This window comes from Cinclus cinclus, chromosome 19, assembly GCF_963662255.1.
Source record: "Cinclus cinclus chromosome 19, bCinCin1.1, whole genome shotgun sequence".
NCBI lineage: Eukaryota > Metazoa > Chordata > Aves > Passeriformes > Cinclidae > Cinclus > Cinclus cinclus.
The window spans coordinates 9,594,568-9,615,009 of record NC_085064.1 but is presented as its reverse complement, the minus strand read 5'-3'; the positions used below and the strand labels follow the sequence as shown (position 1 = coordinate 9,615,009).

The 20,442-nt window shown below is 48.3% G+C and overlaps 1 protein-coding gene across 1 annotated transcript; it reads left to right on the top strand.

Annotated features, from left to right (window-relative positions):
- The first annotated feature begins 636 nt into the window (after positions 1–636).
- NELFB (negative elongation factor complex member B) lies at positions 637–12,016 on the top strand. Its single transcript, XM_062505705.1, has 13 exons — positions 637–738; positions 875–1,038; positions 1,225–1,324; positions 2,886–3,116; positions 4,065–4,250; positions 5,243–5,355; positions 6,164–6,266; positions 7,197–7,292; positions 8,408–8,550; positions 9,427–9,533; positions 10,418–10,559; positions 11,298–11,406; positions 11,650–12,016. The coding sequence occupies exons 1-13, from the start codon at positions 637–639 to the stop codon at positions 11,785–11,787; spliced, it is 1,734 nt and encodes a 577-aa protein (XP_062361689.1). The 3' UTR covers positions 11,788–12,016.
- The last annotated feature ends 8,426 nt before the right edge of the window (positions 12,017–20,442 follow it).

Genomic DNA, 20,442 nt, shown 5'->3' with positions numbered 1-20,442 from the left:
GGGACCCCATCAGTGTGTATTGGTATCTAAAGAGTGGTGTCAGAGCATGGACCAGACTCTGCTGGTACCCAGCCGAGTGGACAAGAGACAAAAACTGACACCTGGGAGGTTCCACCTGAATATGGGGAAGGATTTCTTTCCTATGTGGGTGACCAAGCACTGAACAGGCAGCTCAGAGAGGGTGGAGATATTCCAGAATATTACTGGAGATATTCCGGAACAGTCTGGATACAATCCTGTGCCGCGTGCTCTGGGATGACCCTGCTTGGAAAGGAAGGTGGGACCAGATGACCCTCTATGGTCCCTTCCAACCCGAACCAGTCCGTGATTCTGTGATTCCACGTGCCTGAGAGCGCTGTCCAAAGGTTCCTTGAGACCTGTCCGCCCTGCCCGGCGCTCAGCCGAGCCGCACGGAGCTCGTCGGGCCGCGGGGAGCCCGGGGCCAGCCCGGGCAGCCGCCGCGGAACCTTGGTGCGCCGGAACCTTGGTGCTGCGGCGCGGGGCCCGCGCGCGGCCGGGCGGGTTGGGGCGGACCGCGCGGAGCCGGGGCGGGAGCTGAGGCGGGATCGGGGCCGGGAGCGGGATCGGGAGCGGGATCAGGTGCGGGAGCGGCCCCGCGCACCCGGCCAGGCCGAGATGTACGCGGGGCTACAGGAGCTGGGAGTGGCCAACGGCGAGGACCTCAAGGAGACCCTCACGAACTGCACGGAGCCGCTGAAGGCCATCGAGCAGTTCCAGGTGCGTTGAGGTGCCGTGTGGGGCCGGGCTGTGCGGGGACCTGTGCTGAGGCAGCCCCCAGTGCTGTCTGGGTTTTCCTCGCTTTATTTGTTTTCCCGAGTGCCGTTCTCAGTTCCCGCTGCGGGCTGTGTTACAGACCGAGAACGGGGTGCTGCTGCCCTCGCTGCAGTATGCCCTGCCCTTCCTGGACCTGCACGGCACCCCCCGGCTCGAGTTCCACCAGTCCGTGTTCGATGAGCTGCGGGAGAAGCTGCTGGAGAGGGTCTCTGCCATCGCTTTGGAGGGGAAGGTCGAGGAGAGGTTTGTCAGCAGTCTTCTTGGTTCCTTGAAGTGAGCTGGGAATTCTCTGTGAAAGTGCAGTGGATGGGCGACTTCTGTGAAGGAGAGTTGGGTTCCTCAGGGACTGAGCTCCAGTGACTTTGGGGTGGCCACTTTGTTCCTTTACTGCTCCATGGTACTTAGTATTGTATTTTCCCACGTTTTCAGATACAAGAAGCTGGAAGATCTCTTAGAGAAGAGCTTTTCCCTGGTCAAGATGCCCTCCATACAGCCTGTGGTCATGTGTGTCATGAAGCATTTGCCCAAGGTGGGACCACTGCACTGGTTGGCCTGGTGTGACGTGTGTCAGTCGTGTGAGATCTGTGGTGTGCCTCTGGCAGGTGGGCTCTGCTCCCTCTGCACCTCTGCAAGTGTGTTGTTCTGTGTCAGGGAGTGGCTGAAGATTCAATAGATCTTATATCTGCTAATAACTCAGTGGAGTGAATCAAAAAGCTTTTTACATTTTCATAATCAGATGAGACCATTTCCCTATTTTCTTCAATCCATGCACCTTCCTTAAAAAGTCAAGCTTGGTGATAGGTGAATTTTTCCACAGCTGATTTACAAATCTTTGGCAAGTGCAAGGTAAAATTTGAAGAGTGCAATTAAAAGTAGGCAGGAGGGAGAATCAGATCTGTGAAACAAAAATCTCTATGAGTGTCCTTACTAAGAGCATCATGTTGCACTCAAGGTAATGGATCCAAAGCACTGCTGGAACTTCAGTAAATTACTGAGTTTGGAAACATCACCTCAAATCTCAGCACTGGAGATTTAAAGTAGATCTTTTTTCTTCTTTGAAATAATTAAGGGTGTGTGCTTTGGTTGTTGAAGAAGTCTCTTAGGACTGGTTTACTGCTGCACTAGGTGGGTGAATGCCCAGATTGCCTGAGGTGGAGAGCAGGGCATGGAGAAGATTGTGCTCTGCACTGGGGCAGTCTCACCTTGAGTCCTGGGGCTGTTTGAGCACAAGATAAAAAAACATCTAAAGCTGTTGGGAAATGTTGAAAGAATGGGGAATGGTCTGAAGGGACCCATGGGGAGCATCTGAGGGCACTGGGATTGTTCATCTGGAGCACACTGGGGGCACTGGGATTGTTCACCTGGAGCACACTGAGGGCACTGGGATTGTTCACCTGGAGCACACTGAGGGCACTGGGATTGTTCACCTGGAGCACACTGGGGGCACTGGGATTGTTCACCTGGAGCACACTGGGGGCACTGGGATTGTTCACCTGGAGCACACTGAGGGCACTGGGATTGTTCACCTGGAGCACACTGAGGGCACTGGGATTGTTCACCTGGGGCACACTGAGGGCACTGGGATTGTTCATCTGGAGCACACTGGGGGCACTGGGATTGTTCACCTGGAGCACACTGAGGGCACTGGGATTGTTCACCTGGAGCACACTGAGGGCAGAGCTCCCTGGGGCTGCAGCTCCTCCCAAGGGGCAGCTCCGGGCTCTGCTCTGGGCCAGGGACAGGAGCCAGGGAACGGCTGGAGCTGGGCCAGGGCAGGCTCAGGCTGGAGATCAGGGAAAGGTTCTTCCCTGAGCCAGAGGGTGCTGGGCACTGCCCAGGCTCCCCAGGGAATGGTCCCGGCCCCGAGGCTGCCAGAGCTCCAGGAGCGTTTGGACAGCGCTGCCAGGGATGGACAGGGGGGGATTGTTGGGGGGGTCTGGGCAGGGACAGGGATGATTCTGTGGGTCCCTTCCAGCTCAGCATATTCTGTGATTCCAGGATTTAGATACCTCCTGTAGTCAGTTTTGGGTTACATGGACTATCAGGCAGGTGAGGTGCTGCTCACTGTGTAACTGCTCTGTGGATTGCAGGTCCCTGAGAAGAAGCTGAAATTGGTGATGGCAGATAAGGACCTGTACAAGGCCTGTGCTGTGGAGGTGAAGAGACAGATCTGGCAGGACAACCAGGCTCTCTTTGGGGATGAGGTGTCACCCCTGCTGAAACAATACATCCTGGAGAAGGAGAACATTCTCTTCAGCAATGATATTTCCTTCTTGCAAAATTTCTTCAGTCCATCTCCCAAAACGAGACGTCAAGGAGAGGTAAGGACACAGAACCCTCACAGTCTGCTGCTGAGGGGAATTTATCAGCTTTCAGTCAACCATCACATAACAGGGGCTGTTTTCCCCTGCCCACCTTTGCTGCTGAAGTTGTTTAGCTGGAGAAACTCTTTGCAAGAAACGCCAAGCCATTTTCTCCTACACATCTTGATGAAAGCAGCAGGAATTATTTTAGTTGTTGTGTAATAAATGATGAATGTTCTAAGCTGTTTATGCCCTTTGAAAAAAGAAAGGGCAGATTTTTTTTCTCTATTATTCAGTCTGGCTTTAAAATGCTTCAGCTGTTCTGAAGGCTGAACATCTCTATCACATCAGTTTGAGTATGCTGATATGTTAAATTTGCTTTCTTGGGACCTTTTTTAGTGGACATAGCTCAACTGAAGTTGCTTTTTTTGATTTTTTATAAAGGATGTAGAAAGTTGTAGTTAATTTGCATCCAGAAGTGTATCTCTTTGAATTAAATTAATTACAAGGCATTACAAAGCTTTAATTTCAGAGAGGGCAGTACATCTGTTATGTGAGAGGTTGTTCTAGGCCTGTTTGGCTTTCAAAATCATTTGGTGTAAGTGCCCTGGTGCAATTTACTCCAGGTTTGCGCTGCAGAGTTGTGCTTTAATCCCAGCTGGACACTCAGCACCACACATCCACTTGGTGACTTCCTCTGAGGGGATGGGGGGAGAGTAAGAAGGGTAGAAGAAAGAAACTTGTGAGTTGAGACAAAAACATTATGGCTGTTGAAGATTTGGTGAATGTCTCTTGAACAAATGCTCTTGGAAATCTTGGAGTAAGCAGTTCCTTTTCAGGACCTCTTGCCCTTGCAGATGTTCAATCTTGGTGAATCACGTAATGTAATTAATTTACATTTGTGTGTGTGTGTAGAATGAGAACATCTCTTGGTGCTGAGCCCACTTTTGTGCCCTCTGAGCTCAGGTGGTGCAGAAGCTGACACAGATGATTGGGAAGAACGTGAAGCTCTATGACATGGTGCTGCAGTTCCTGAGGACCTTGTTCCTGCGCACCAGGAATGTCCATTACTGCACGCTGAGGGCAGAGCTCCTGATGTCACTGCATGACCTGGAGATCAGTGAGATCTGCACTGTTGACCCCTGTCACAAGGTACCAGTTGTGTAGGACAGATGGGGGTATTTATGGAGAATTTTCTGGAAAAAGCCCAGAGATGTTGAGTCCTTTCTGTAAAGAGAGTTCAGACCTTGAACCTAAATGTCATCTTACATTCCTTGGACCTTCAGGTGAGAACTTAATCTTGGTTAAGCAACAGTTTGCTTTCGTGAATCCATGAATCATTCAAATTTAGGGTACTTTGGCAGTGTTAAAAGCAATGTCTAATCTGACATCTGTCGTATGTAGATGCTGCAAAAATAATAAAAACCATCAGCTGGCCCCAGGTTCTTACTCCAGGCTTCCCTCCCAGTTGTGGATATGCTCCATCTGCCAGTAAACTCTGTGTGTAACAGTAAATACTTTGGATATTGAATTATAAGAAAACATTAAACTATTCAAATATTGGGAAGTGACAGATATGGTAATGTCACAGCAGGATCTTGTTACTGGCTTTTGCTCATGATAGCATCACTGTGATCTGGAATAAGGCTTTTTCTCTGAAGTAGTTGTTAAGTTTTCCATGTATTCTGATTAAAAAATAGTTCAGTAATACAGCTCTAAAGCACAAACACCTCCACTGTCAATATTCCTTCATTTAGAGAATGGGAGTGCTATTGCACTGGCCAAAATAAACATTTTTATTTCTGAGTGATGCTGTTTCTTTCTCAGTCTCCTACTTGTGTAAATCCATAGGTGTGCAGGGCTGTGGTGAATTTAATTCCTACTTCTTAATTGCCAGGGAATGCCTTCCCTGGAAGTGGAGAAGGTGACCCTAGGTTAACTTCCCTGGGCATTCCTAACCTCCTTTTGGGATGTTGGCCTTTCTGACCTCTGTGGTAGTCACCAGTGTGGTACTATGCCTAGGTGCATTAATGAAGCATCTCAATTGCAGATATTTTGAGGTCATTCTGAGACTGTTTTCTCTGACATCATGTGTTTTATTGCTGGTTTAATGAGTTCATAAAGCTCTCTCCATTTGGTGACAGTTCACCTGGTGCCTCGACGCCTGCATTCGGGAGAAGTTTGTGGACAACAAGAGAGCTCGGGAATTGCAAGGATTCCTGGATGGGGTGAAGAAAGGACAAGAACAAGTGTTGGGGTAAAGCACTTGGGCTATTTTTTGGGAAACTGAAAAAGGCTTCCTAGCACGCACAACATCTGACAGGTGCTGTAGGTGTTAATTCTTCCCTAAAGCCAGCAAACCTCCAGCAGCCCCTCTGTGCAATCCCTCAGTGCACTGGGGCACAGCCAAGCACATCCTGCTGGCAGAGCTTGCACTGCTTCACGTGCAACTCTTGAGTCTCCCCTGTGGCCTCATAACAAAATTCAGGAGCCTTTCTTAGGGAGTCAGAATAAGTTATTATGAATGACATGTCTGGCTTTAAACCCAAAGAAAATGGGCTAGTGATGTTTGTCAGTTAGAGTACTTCATTAGCTTCAAATAACACCCCTGCTGTGATCTGGTACACTTAAGTTTCTGGAAGGTGCCCTCACAGTATTTTATTTAGCTGGTACTTTCAGATTTTGTCCATTGGTGATTTTTTTTGACTATTTGCAAATTTACTTTTACCTGTTGTTTTTCAAAAGCCTCTGAGACCTTTCTGTCCTCAGCACTCTGGAGATGGTCAAAACCTGCCGGCTCAAAGGGCTGGGGCCACCAGAGCTCCACTGCCTGTGGGCTGTCTCCCAGCAGACCTTCAACTGGCTGTGGGAGACTTTGTGCTTGATCTCAGTGCAGAAGACCTCAGCAATTGTTTTTTGTGCTCTTTCATGTCAAAACCACCATGAATGTTACTTGTTTACAAGGCCAGGAGAAGGTTCATCAGGTGCACACATCTGGGTTTGGACATGTACAATGAGATTGTTGGTTATGTATGACAAGTGTTTGATTTTTTACTTCTTCTCAGGGACTTATCAATGATCCTGTGTGATCCCTTTGCCATTAACACCTTAGCCTTGAGCACCATAAGGCACCTGCAAGACCTGGTTGGGCAGGACACCTTACCCAGGGTAAGCATTGCAGCCTGTGTACCTAACCTGAATTGTGGTCTTGGCTGACTGACAGCCATTAGGGAAGGGCTGGCATTGTCCAAGTCTCAGGAAGTTCCCAAATGTGGCAGTTGGAACAAAGGAAACATGATTCCTGTCCATTTGCAGCACCTGCTGCAGAGCTCTGCAGGAGCTGTTTGGGCATGGGCATTTTGGAAGTCTCCAAAACTGACCATGAATTCTTTGCATGGCTCATTCTGCCTGGCAGCTGTGCAAATACAGAATAATATGTAGAGTCTGTTCCTCCCTGCTTTGTCCCTCCATCAGTTTGTGTGACAGCAGCATCTTTCTCCTGCCACAGTGAATGCCTTGGGTTTGTTTGCACAGTTCTGGTCTGGTGCCTGAGATAACTCCACAGTTCCTGCAATGGAGTCTGCAGGAAGTGCTGAAATGTTGAGAAGGGCATCTTGGCAGGGGTCTGGACAATGGGAGCCACTTGCTGTTTTATCCCTGAGTTGTTCAGTGTTATTGCTGCATGTAGTAACTTCTTGTGACAGTTTAAGACTGAAAGTCGTTTGGATTTCAGGACACAATACAAACAAAAAATTCACTGTCATTCTTACACAACCTTTATCCTCTCTTCTGCTGAGATAACTTAGTTCATCCTCTCACACATTATATTTTAGTGCACTAATTGAGCTGGACACATATTAAAAAGATGTGCTCAGATGGCTGCAAACTTCCTGGTCCATTATAAATCTACAAACCCTGAGGTGTGGCAGTTCTTTGATGCCCATTTGAGGATCAGTTTTCAACTTGAACTGAATGCCTTTAGGAGTCTTGGACAAAGCTGCTAATCCAGAACAGCTTTGAATATAAACCACTGCTTCCAATTAACTATCTCATGTGAAGATCAAAATAGCTGTTTTTCTTCTCCCCTAAAAATTCGAGGAAAGCCCGGATCTGCTGCTGCTCCTTAGGATGCTGTCTTTGGGACAGGGGGCCTGGGACATGATTGACAGCCAAGTCTTCAAGGAACCAAAAATGGTGAGCCCTTTTGATGGTGAGAATTTAACACAATTAATCAAATTCAGGGTTGTTTATTATTTTGTTGTATTCCCTATTAAACATTAGTTCTCCAAATGTCTCATCAGAGCTTTTTTGGGAAAAAGCAGTGGTCACAGAGCAGCTGTTCTGGACTGTGAGCTTCCATTACCTGCCTTTTTATTTCCATGGGTTCTGGTCCTTGCTGTTCTGAAATCAGCCTGTATCTTTGTTAAATACTCCACTAGTTGCTCATTGCTCTCTCATTTTTCCTGGAGTCTTGTACACAACTGATGGGTTTATAGAACACATCTTGCATGAGGAAAGCAGGATTTCCAAGACTATTCTCAAACTCTGGTAGTAGTTTAGAAGCTTTTCATTGACAAGAAAAATGGTTTTTCCCTCCCAGCTCTCTGTTACAGCAGTTTAGTGTAGCGCCACATTGAACTGTAATCTTTCTATGCTTTGGAAATCCCTTCCCAGTATTACAGGAGCCCCTCGTGTAGTTCAGCTGAGGGCAGGAGGGCCAACCCTGGTGTTGCACAGCACGGCTGTTCCTCAGGAGGAATTTGCTGTTTCTATTCTGAACTATAAAGCAGTAAATGTTTTATAAATACCATGGGTATTTACCATGTGTAGTGCTGTGATTTGTACTCTTTCATGAACCTGTAAGGGAAAATGTTCCATTTCTTTCCAAAGGGAGTCTCTGAATCAGTCTTTAAAATCTGATTTCTTTGTGGTTGAGTTGCCACAAATAAGCCTGGGCCATGCTGTGAGTCTGTAATTGTTGATATCAGCAGTTTTATGTCATCCTGAACACATCCCATGCCTGCAGCAGTGCTGGGAAGGGCCTCTCAGAAGAAATGCTACACAATTGTCTGAAGAAGGATTTGAGCAAGAGTATTTTTGTAATGAGATGAAGTAGAGTTTTCCTGATTACCATGGAACATGTAGAAGTGGATTATTCAGGAATTTTGAACTGGATGTCTGTAACCTGGTTTTCTTCAGTGTAGGATGAGGCTTCTTACACTGCTTTGCTTTTGTCACAGCACTTCAGGACCATTAGGTGGCATGAAGTGACTGATGATGGGTTTGTTCTCTTTCCTCTGTTCTCCAAGGAGGCTGAGCTGATCACCAGGTTCCTGCCCCTGCTGATGTCCTTTGTGGTGGATGACCACACCTTCACTGTGGATCAGAAGCTGCCCTCGGAGGAGAAGGCACCAATCCCCTACCCCAGCACCATTCCCGAGGCTTTCACCAAGTAGGTGCCTGGCCTCACCCACTGCAGGGTCTGGCACCAAAGCAGCAGGGAGCAAGCCAGACCTGGCAGGGGAAAACTGCCTCTGCTAAAGGCAAGGCATCCTGGGATAAGATTCAGTACTAATTCATCAAGTCTGAACTTTCCCTTTAACACAACAGGTTTCACTTGTGCTCCCTCAAATAAAATTTATCTACATAAAGTAGTATTTCCTAAAATGACCATTCTCTCATTCAATATGAGAGTATTTGGTGGTTCTGTTCAGCTTCCCAGGCAGTGAATGCTGACTTTTGGGTCATAGTAGGGTGCAGCTGGATGAGTGCCCTTGTTGAAAAGCACTATTGGAAATCATAATGTTGGCATTTTTGACACCCAAACTCTCTGATAACCTGTTACTCCAGGGATGTCAGAAAAATAATTAAAAGCTCTGTGTGCTCTGTTGTGTTCAGATCTTCTGCTGATTTCTAGCACAATTTTCTGTGTGCCAGAATCTGGGATACTGGGTCCTGGTAGTTGTGCTCTGCTCTGTCACAGCGTTGATGTTTGACTTTGGGAGACTAAAACAGTATTGGACTTTGTATATTTTTGAGTATTTGGGCTTCTTCTAAACCCCATTTTGAACAGCACTTCCATCATGAATACATTACAAATGTTCACAGTTAAATCCAGCTCTTTGCTGAATGTTCAGTTTTTCTGGACTGTGGTAGTGAATGTAAGTATGATCAATCTGCTCACTCACTAAATAGCTGCTCTTCAGTGGGTTTGAGGTTAGCCACTGCTGCACCTGCTTGATAACTATCCCAAAAGTACTTTAAACCTCTTTAAAAATATTAAAAAATTAGCTTTATTGATTAATAAACTTTGCTTGTGCCATAACAGGTTCCTGCAGGAGAACAGAATAGCTTGTGAGATTGGGCTGTATTACATCCTTCACATCACCAAACAGAGGAACAAAAATGCTTTTCTGAGGCTCCTGCCAGCACTAGGTAAGTTTTTGTCTAATCTTCTGTTCTATGGCTGTTTGCCTCGTATTGGACACCCAGGAGGCCACTAAACCTGGAGTGAAAGGGATGTCAGAGCCAGGAACATCATGTTCTGCCTTTGGCTCTTCTGGTGACTCAGTTGTGAGTCTTTGCAGGAGTGTTTGGGTTCTGCAGTTTTCTGCTGATGTGAGAGTTTAGGGACAGTGGTTGAGGTTAGTGGTTCCTTACATGAAGGGCTCCTTTAACAATGAGATCAGTTGAGAACCATTTGGAATGAATCTGAAAGGTAACAGAGAAGATCCCCCAGTTCTGCTGCCCACAATGATTGCATGTGGCCAGAAGTTGCTGGAACTTGGCTTTGTGGGGTGCAAGAACTGGTAACAAAATAGGACTGAACACAGCCTTAATTTTTTTCACCAGTATTATCTTGTTCACTGACTCCCCTGGGATGAGTTGCAGGAGAGCTCTGGAGGAATCCGCTCCTAATGTTTTATGTCTGAAAGATCAAAGCCACCTGCCTGGGCTGCCTGTTATCAAAGGAAATGAGAAAAAAAATGACTGAAAAAAAGTAGGCTTAGATTAGGTACTGGGAAGGAATTGTTCCCTGTGAGGGTGGGCTGGCCCTGGCACAGGGTGCCCAGAGCAGCTGTGGCTGCCCCTGGATCCCTGGCAGTGCCCAAGGCCAGGTTGGACATTGGGGCTGAAGCAGCCTGGGATAGTGGAAGGTGCCCCTGCCCACAGCAGGGGATAAGTGAGTTTTAAGGTCCTTTCCAACCCAAACCATTCTATGGTGAAACCTCACTGCAGAGTTTTCAGCAGGGGCAGGAGCTGTGTGGACAGGTTTTGGCACATGCTTATCAGTCTCTGTCTCTTTCCATATTTTATAGTTGAGACATTCAGTGACTTGGCCTTCAGTGACATTTTCCTGCATCTGCTCACGGGTAACCTCACCCTGCTCAGTGATGAGTTTGCACTCGAGGAGTTCTGCACCAGTCTCTTTGATGGCTTCTTCCTCACTGCCTGCTCCAGGTAAAACAGGTTTTTCTGACTGGAGAAAGGGAGTTTGCAGAATGCCTGACAGAGGTTTTACTGCTTTGAACAATAGTTTAATAGTTCACCAAATTCTTCACAGGCATTGGAAGTAGCAGCCTGATGCTATTTTCCTTTAAGGAAAGGGATGTATGTTTTGGGATGAAGTTTTTATCAGCAAAATGGTTATGTCTTGACTGTAAATTTTTATCTAAACTGGAATTCATTATCCCCAAGTTGGAGTTGTAAAGGAGAATATCCTTTGGGCTTTGCAGTAGCTCTGGCTATGTAGAGTTAACTTCAGCTCTTTGCAGTATCAGCAGCACTCAAAAAGCTATTGTTACCTCTGGTCAGTCACACTGGTTTAGCTGGTGGCCTGCAGACAAGTTCAGCCTCCAGAAAACTTCCCTAAAAGGGGCAGAAATTACTGCTGGGGCATAGCAGCACGTGCTGCCGCTTCCTCCACACACTGTATGCTTAAAATCTCCCCCTCCCTCTTTGTGGTTGTTGAGGTAATCCACTCCTATTGAACAATTCCTTGAATCCTTGAAGGTCTGAGGCAGTGTTAGTGTTTACACTAAGTTAGCCTCTTACAGAAGCTCCAGTTCTCAGGGGTTTTGGAAAATTATAACAAAGTCTGTGATGGGTAAATTATTCTGGTGCTGTTGCTGTGGCTTCCTTGTTCTCAAGATGGTGTTTGTTTGTCTTGGTTACTCTGCTTTCAAATGGCTCTTGCAGGAAGGAGAACGTGCACAGACATGTGCTCAGGCTGCTGCTGCATCTGCATCACAAAGTTGCCCCAGCCAAACTAGAGTCTCTCCAGAAAGCTTTGGAGCCCACCAAGCAGGTAGGAAGGGAAACAGGAGAAAGGGAAAACTGATTACAGATGAAAGCAGCTGCCTTTCCAGACTCTGTTGAATGGAACACGGGCTCTGTTTTCCAAGTGTACCAAGCTGTGGTCTGATTACCTTGTGGCTTCCTCCTTCCGTGCTGGTTTGTGTTAAGCACACAGGATGAAGGCACACGTGGTGTTCTGGCTAGAATGGAGTGTGACTGTCCTGTTTCCCCATCCCTGATTCTCGTCCTGCAGAGTGGGGAAGCTGTGAAGGAGCTTTACAACCAACTCAGTGAGAAACTGGAGCTCCGCAAGCCCAGCCCAGCTGAGGTGACTGAGACTCCCTCCATGGAGCTGCCCCTGCCCACCGTGCCCACTCCAGCCTCACGCTGAGCTGTGGCTGCAGGGCAAGGCTGAGGGGAGAGGAACTGAGCCTGTGCTGCCTTCTCAGAGTCTCTGCCCACGTGGTGGAAACAAAAACAAAGCCACTGAAGGTCCTTCAGGAAATGCTGCCGTTCACCCAACTCACTGGCTCTTGGTGGTTAGAAAACTGTATGCAGTGCATTGCAAGGTTTACTTTTCTTAAAGATAGCCGAGTGTTTTCTTGTAGATCCACTTAACATCTGACTGTACATTTAAAAAAAAAAAAAAGCATATTTTTAGACTTGGCATCCTGTGTTTTTAAACTGCTCAGTGAGTGTGGAGCCCCAGTGTGGCTGAGCAGGTGGTGTGGGCTCTTGAGGCTGATCATGGTTTCCTTTGGCCTTGGTCTACCCCTCGGGGTTTCTGGAGAAGATGCTCAAGAGGATGAAGAGTCAGAGGAGATGAGCTCCACTGAAACCAGTTCCTGTTTGAGGTTCCAGCTCTCGTGGCACATGATAAGATGTGCTGCACTATCAGAGGTGTCCACTGCTGCCACCAGCCCAAGCAACAGTCAACAGCCTCTTCTCAGATGGGCTTTCACAAAGAGAGCCAGAAATTGAACCAGTCTCTTCCCTTTCTCCCCTACTTTCTGCAAAGGAGTAGCTTGAAGTGAGTCCTGGACCCAGCTACAAAGAGCAAGACTGTTGTTCCTCAGTGACAGTAAGGGTTGAGTGTAGGGAAAGTGAGATTCTGTTTTTGAAAAAGTAGAACAATAGAAATTGCCTGGGTTGGAAGGGACCTTTCAGATCATCCAGTGCCACCTGTGACAAGGACAGGGACACCTTCCCCTGTCCCAGGTTGCTCCAAGTCCTGTCCCACCTGGCCTTGGACACTGCCAGGGATCCAGGGGCAGCCACAACTGCTCTGCCCACCCTCCCAGGGAGCAATTCCTCCCCAATATCCCTTCCACCCCTGCCCTCTGGCAGTGGGAAGGCATTCCCTTGTCCTGTTACTCCAGGCCCTTGTAAAGAGTCTCTCCAACTTCCTTGAAGGCTCCCTTCAGGCACTGGAAGGTAGCAGTTGGGTCACCCCAAAGCTGCTCTGCTCCAGGCTGTAAGGTCTGTGATTCATGGCTCACTTGTGTTTCTGTTCCAGTTCTGCTTTTGCTGCTGCCTTAGCTGGAGTGTGCAGGGGCCCAACCACCCTCTGTGGAAAGAACCTTGGCCTGATACCCTGCCTAAACCTCCTTTTTTTTTCTCCCATCAGCTCTTGTTTCCTGGGACTTGAGCACTGAGTGCCAAGTCATGCTCAGGAAACACTTCTGTTTCCTGAAGCTGTGTCCAAAAAACCCAAACAAACATGGTAGTTAAGTAGAGGTAGAACTCCCTGCCCAGTGCTGCTCCTTCCTTCTCTATGTGGTTTCCTTCCTCCTGAGCTCAGAAATGCTGTGTGAGGGCAGTGACTCCCCTCCCTTCATCACCTTGGTACTTTATTTCTCCTCTGGTCCAGGAACTCGTGATATCCTGTGGGGGAGCAGGAAAGGTGGGATATGTTTGTGTTTGACACAGGTGCACTGTCCTGTAGCCCACATTTCCTTTGCTCCTCTCGTCTCCACTGCAGCTTCTGGGGTCAGGGTTGTCCTTGGGATCCTCCCAGCAGTTCTGATACTTTTGGACATTTTGGAAACAGGACCTGGATGTAACAATTTGGTCTTTCCTGCAAATTTTTGATTTCAAACTGTTTAAACTATCCTGATAACTTAGACAAAATAACATCCCACAATGCTGCCAAACCTTGGCCATGAACCTGCTCAGGCCCATGCTCTGCTCAGATCTGGAGGTTATTTTAGGATTGTTTTGGGGATTCTCTTGAATCACTTGATGTTCCCCTTATCCCAAAGCTAACGTGGTACTCTCCTGGTACCTGTACCTGCAGAACTGTCACACACAATGGTGATATTTTCCCATTTTTTTACATCCATGGAGAAACTGAATCCCAGAATATGAACTGGCCAATTCCAGTGCTGGTGGCAAGTTTGGCTGGGGAGGGGAGAGCTGGGCAGCTGAGATAAAGTGGCTGCCAGTCCATGCTCTCCTGGCTTGGTGCTGCTCAAGAGTGTGAGAAGAGAGACAATTTCCAGACAACAATTTTAGTAGTGAACATCTCCACATCTGCTTCTGTGTTTTTGTCGTGAAAATCTGCTTCCATGTTTTGAGATGAGAAAGGTTTCACTCCTGTGCTGGGAATTACACAGACTCCTGTTGTGCAGGTAAATCTCTGCATATCAGGAGCTGAGCTGGCTGCACTGGGGTGCAAGGTCTGGGATCCCAGAATCCAGGGATGTTGAGGTCTGGGATTTCAGAGGTATGGGGTGCAGTGTGCTGCCTGTGCAGGGTCTGGGATTCCAGGGATATGGGGTGCAGGGTGCTGGGGTGCAGGACAGTGGATTTTCCCTGTGCCAAGGCCAGGATAACCCTTGGTTCTGCTCTGGGCTCCCTCTCAGAGCTCGGAGCTCTCTCCCTTCTGCTCCCGCAGCTGCTGTTGCCCGGGCTGGTGCCGGCACAGCTCCCAGGGAGGTTCAGCCGGGCTGCATAAGGGAATTTCTCCCCAGTCTTTGAGCCCCGGCGGGATCGCTGCGAGCACAGGCACTGCTGCGGGTGTGCACTAGAGGGTGGTGCAGCCCTGCGTGCCCTGAAATCCTCCCGGACTGGCGCTCGGGGAGCCGGAATCGCTCCCTGCTCGCTCTTAGAGGGGCAGCTTGTCTTTACAAGAGAGCTGTGATCCCTGTGACACGAACAAACCGTGAATTCTCTCCAAACCCGCTGAGCCTGACTGCGGAGAGAAGTTTTACACAGAAGTCAAGTCTGTGGGCTTGAGGAGCCCAGTGAGGCTCTTCAGGCTCAGCTGGGCTGTGACTTAGAGGATAACAGGAGGTGGGGACTGGACAGCTGAAGCTATTGTCAGGCATCCTCATACTTCTGAATGCTCCAAAGCATCTGCTCCTCGGCAGAACATCCCGTTCTCACTGCTGTGGGCACTGCACCCACTGGAAAATGATTGGGAATGATTAATGGGATGTGGTAGAAGAAGGACATTGAAAGGAATGTCTGATAAAGGCTGAAGCAGATGCTGCACAGCATCTGAGTTATCTCTCTATCATAACTGAGTTATCTCTCTCCAAGAGACTTTTCTGGCAGAGCTGCTGCAAGATTCAGGCTTTGCAGGTCACCTTTAGGTTAATTCTGGTGAGTTGTGCATGGTGGGGAATTTGGTTTATGACTTCCCCTGTAAAAGAGGATCTCCTTATCCAGCTCCTTGGGGTGAATGTCTGTCTTCAACTTTGGAAGAGTTGCATTTAGCCCAGAAAATGAAGTGACATGAGAAATCTTGTTAATTCCTGTCCTGGTTTTGGCTGGCAGAGAGATAATTTTTTTCTTAGTTATTTAATTACTTTTTCAGTATCAATCAGCCATTTGACGATGAAGAACATCCCTGATTTTGCCTGTAGGTGCATTTAAAGTATTTCTATCTGCTCTAAATACTATTTGAGCTCTCCTCAGGCTGGGGCTGTATTAGTTGTCTCAGGAGGTGTGTTTGGAAGTGCCCAGCAGCAGGACTGTGTGGGTCAGGGCTGTGCCACAACCTGGACCTGGGTGCTCTGAGTCTCTCTGGAGACAGAGACAGAGCCCACGGGGCTATCCAGGGTCTCCAGCCTTTATTCCAGTTCTGATGGGTGACATGCTGCTCTGTGTTCCCTTTTGTACAGCAGTGAGAAGCCTGTCCTGGCACACAAGTGCCACTGTTCCTCCAGCTGTGTCCATGGATAGGAGTGTTGGTGGAGCAGCTTTGCAGGAGGAGGAAGTATTTCTGCACTTGTCTTTGCAGCTCTGGTGGATCCTGCTGTGAACTTTCTGCTCTCTCCACTTGCCCTTCTCACCTTAATTTCCTCTCCAGGCTGTTTTGTTAACAAGGACTGAGCTCTTTCCTCATGGCTCTGCACCCCAGGCATGCTTTGGGTGTCCTTGCCAGGACTCCCCTTCCACCAGGGCCAGGCTCAGGAGGCAAATGAGCATCTCAGAGCTTCAGGTGGGTGCAAAACATGGATTGAGGACAGCTCCACCCAGGGTCACTCAGTGCTGAGGACACATCAGACAGGATTGCTACTCCATGGTTGCTCCAGTTCATGGACATCCTCTGCATTCCCTGCTCTTTCCCAAGTCCCTTCCCTGTTCTTGCCCTCTGTGGTGCAAAAAGGACCATTAGTAAATTGAGGAGAATCCAGCAGCACGTGGACCCCACGCTAAAGATAACGAGGTTAGTCCAGCTGGAAGGAGAACTTCACAAAAGCAGCTGAACCATCTGTGTAGGTGGATTTTGGCCTGCTGGACCTGCCAGAGGAGTTTGAGAAGGACTAGGCTGAATGACTGGAGACAGTGAAACCTGCTTCCTTTTCTAGCAAAACAATTGCATAAGGGGCAAAGGTGTCTTAGCTGGGCTGACAGAGCTTCTTGGGGTGAGTCTGTGCTCTGCTTCTCCTCAGCAGCAGGGTCTGGGCCCAGGGAAGAGATAAAACATCCCTGGGAGATCACAGCCTCACATCTGCATGTGTTAGAGACAGCAGCCCAGGAGTGAGAATCAGGATCTTTCCTTTTTCAACAGCTTCTGTGACTGTCATTCTACATCAAAGAAGTGAGAAAGAATCAGCAGGGTTTGGGTTGGAAGGGACCTTAAATCCCATCCCATCCCACCCCATCCCATCCCACCCCTGCCATGGGCAGGGACATCTTCCACTATCCCAGGTTGCTCCCAGCTCTGTCCAGTCTGACCTTGGACACTTCCAGGGATGCAGGGGCAGCAACAGCTTCTTTGGGCACACTGTGTCAGGGCCTGCCCACCCTCAGGTATTCCTGTGGTAAGTCCTGATTAATGGCAATTCCAACCATCTAGCTTGAACCAGAATAAACCCTGCTGGTTCTTGTGCTTGGTTCTTGTGTTCTGGTTTTTATTGTCATAAAAAATCAGTCCAGGACTCAGGAGACAACTGTTATTGTAGTTTTAATATTTTTTTCCCTCAGGCCAGCATCAATTTGCTGTGCCAAAGCTGAATTGCCTGATGAAGGTTAACAGAATAAAGAAGTGGTGAAATGTGTACAAAATCCTGGTAATGAATCATTAACAATCTGATACAAAGCAACCCAATGATTAGGAATGTAGTTTCATATTACCACTTTTTCAGGCACAGTTGTAGGTAGAAGCAAGTAAATACACTCAGAAGAAATGTGTCTCATAGCATCTGTTCTTTCTTTTGTTAATTATCGACTCATATGAGCCTGTGGAAGGAGCTGACAGATTCTGCAATGCTCCTTGTTCTTTTTAACTCTGAAAATTCATTTTCCTGTCTGCTCTGAAGGCTGAGAGCTGCTCTGGCAGTTTGTGTGCACTCTCCTCTCTGCTTCCAGAGGTGGAAGGAAGGGAGTGCAGGAAGGGAGCCCTGGTGTGCTGAGAGAGGAAAGAGAGGGCTGTGGCTGCAGTGGTTTATTCCCCTGAGCTCACACATCGATCAAGGTGTCATCAGTGACTTGTGAAACAAAGCCTGGGTAGCAACAACATCAAAACATCTGGTCCAGTGGGTCACAGCCACGTTTGTTCCCAGCCCATGTTCTCCAAACCAGCACCGTGGTCTCTGCTCAATCACTACTGAATAACCACATAATTGCAGAGGGATTTTTTTACAGGTGGTTCCTTGAAGAGCAGCCAAAGGGCAAGGAAAGGAATCTGTTTTCCATCTCACTTACACCCAGCAGAGCAACATTCATGGGCTTTGGCTGTGAAGATGTAGGAGCAGCCCTGCAACCAACAGTGCCCTGCTTGGGGGATTTGGAGACTCCAGGACCTCCAATCCACCTTGGCCAGTGCTGTGTCTAAGCAGAGGGACTTGCATTTTGCAGGTGTTTGTGGCCTGATTGCCTTGGGGGGGGATCACTGGACCTTTTGGATGACACAGGAATTTTGGGCCTTGACCTTGTGGCCTCTTTCAGGAGCTGCTTGTCCTGATGTTTCAGTTCGACCTGTGTGTGGGAGGTTTGATGTTTCCAGAACCTGTCTACCCTGGTAGCTGGAGGGATCCTGCAGCCTTTGGGCCTCAAAAGGGAAATGCAGATCACTGTCTTGGCAGTGAAACTCAGGAGTTCTTTCTAAAAAAAACAAAAATTGCAGCAAGGTTTAGGTGAACCCTGATTTACTGCAACAAAACAGTTTTTGCTGCCTTTTATGTGATGCTCCTTGGAGGTTGTGAGAGTTCTGGGTCAATGGTGAGCCTCAGGAAGGTGGGTTTTCCTGTTTGGTAGTCAGTCACACCACATTCCAAGTGGAAGGATGGGATGATGGATGCTTCCCAGGAGCCTGAAGGAAGGTGATGGTTGGTATTGCAGGGTATCTTTGGGGCTGCAATGAATATAAATATTACCTGGCAACTACCACCTCTGTTTCTTAAAATCTCTTTAGGAATAAAGAGGCTCAGATTGATGCCCAAACTGAGGAGAATAGGCCCTGGGGAGCAGAGGGACAGAGTCCTGTTCCTCAGGGCCTTTGTTCCAACAATACACAGCCCAAAGAGTGGGAATGTGCAGCAGTTGGGTTTGCAAGGAGTGAAGAGCTGCTGACTACTCAATTATTCTGGGTTTTAATTCCAGCCCAATCAGCTGGACTGAGCCTTGGACAAAGAAGCTTGGCCTCACATCCACCCTGGTTTTACAAAGGAATTTCAAACCTGCCCTTGCTGCTGCTTAGGAACGAGATGCTGTCATTGCTCAGGAGTTCAGCTATGTCCCTTCTGTGTCTGCTTCAAGATTCTCCTCTGTATGATTCTGTGCCCCACCAAAACTGGGGCAGAGTGCTTTGTCTCCCAAAGTTTGCTTTTAATTCCCTGCTCTTCAAAGCCTGCCTGAGTTCCAGGCTCTCTGACACCACCCCAGGTCCTGCTTCCCTCTCACCTCCAGCTGGGGCTTTTCTCCTTTCCCACAGCCTCCACCAGGTTCCACCCGCTTGCCATTTCTGTGGGGTTGTGTGAAAGCAGCATGGACAGGGTGTCTGAGGAGTGCTGGCTCTTCACTAAAGCCATTTGCAGAGCAGTGGAGAGCTGGAGGAGCAGATCATGGCTCTGGCCTGCAGGTGAGCTCTGTCTGGTGCTGTGTTATGTGATAACTTTTTATACATATTTTATTGGCTTATCTCTGGGTACTGATGATTATCAAACAGGGCAACAGCCCAGCTGTTAATTGTTCCCAACTCTTAGGAATCCACAGCGAGTTTGCAGACTGCTGGGTTCTGCTGAGAGCGATTGGACACGTGAAGGATCCTCACAGGTGCTTCTGCTCCCACCAGGTGTTCTTCAGGAGAACACCAAGGCCCTTGGGCTGGAGCTGAGGAATCACAGAATCACAGACTGGTTTGGGTTAAAAGGGACTTCAAAACTCATCCCATCCCACCCCTGCCATGGCAGGGACACCTCCCACTGTCCCAGACTGCTCCAAGCCCCAGTGTCCAACCTGGCCTTGGGCACTGCCAGGGATCCAGGGGCAGCCACAGCTGCTCTGGGAATTCTATCCCAGCCCCTGCCCACCCTCCCAGGGAACAATTCCTGCCCAATATCTCATCTAAATCTACCTTCAGGCTGAGGGCAGAAGGGAAACACCTCTGGCCAGGTGTTTCTATACGGTCAGGGCTCCCCACTGCTGTGAGGGGGTTCCTGCACCCCCTGTACCCCAAGGCCACCACCAGGCTCCCTCAGGAGCACTGCCAGCACTCCCACCCTGCCCTCCCAAACTGGTCTTTAATCACTCTAAATTCTAAATATTTTTGACTCATTTGTCAAAGAACTTACTGCTCGTGACTATTCACAGTTTGGGAATCAGCTGCTCTGCTCTCAGCTCACTAATTATTGGCTTTTCTACCTTATGTAGTATTAAGTATTATTTTTGTTCAGATGTTGGAGCATCTCCTACAGATCTGAGTGAGTTGTTATGAGTTGTTCCATTGCTCTTGCCCTGGTAATGTCCCTCCCTGTGGGAAAAGCTTCTCTCCCCTGGAACAAAGGAGTCACGTTGGGTTTACTCATCAAAAATTGCATATGTATAAAATATCAGCGTTGTCCTTGGTCTCCAATCCCTCACCAGGTCTGACTCGTACCATACATTAGAAAGCATCACCCACAGCCTGGCAACTCTCTCTGTTGCCATGGGAACAGCTCCACTATCTTTTCATGGAAAACCTCAACTATTCCCATTTTCAGAGCTGCTAGAACACCTCCAGTTCTGGCTGGTTTCATTCACTTGCTCACTCCCCTCCACGAGCTCCTCTCCTCCCAGTTTAGAGTTACTCAGCACTTCTGGGCTCCTCAGGAGTTGGCTGAGGGAAAGTCACACAGCGCTTGGAGGTGCACGTTTGTCTGGGGCAATGATGCTGCCCTTGGGTTTATTTCACATGCAGATCTACCATGGAATTAGCATTCTCTAATGTGTGTTAAATTGGCACTTAGTAGAGAATTATCAAAGCCCTGGCTACTGCACACTTGTCTGCACTTACACCAAAGGGTGAAAGTTTCTGAGGAACCTCTGCCCTCAGGTGGGTAAGGTAAGCTGGGTTAGATGGGAAGCAGCTTCCCTGTGGTGAGTTTATGGTTGGAGG

Coding starts and splice junctions, on each gene's coding strand:
- NELFB (XM_062505705.1), top strand. CDS start 637: ATGTACGCGGGGCTACAGGAGCTGGGAGTGGCCAACGGCGAGGACCTC. Junction 1,325..2,885: donor TCATGAAGCATTTGCCCAAG/GTGGGACCACTG, acceptor TGTGGATTGCAG/GTCCCTGAGAAGAAGCTGAA. Junction 9,534..10,417: donor GAGGCTCCTGCCAGCACTAG/GTAAGTTTTTGT, acceptor CATATTTTATAG/TTGAGACATTCAGTGACTTG.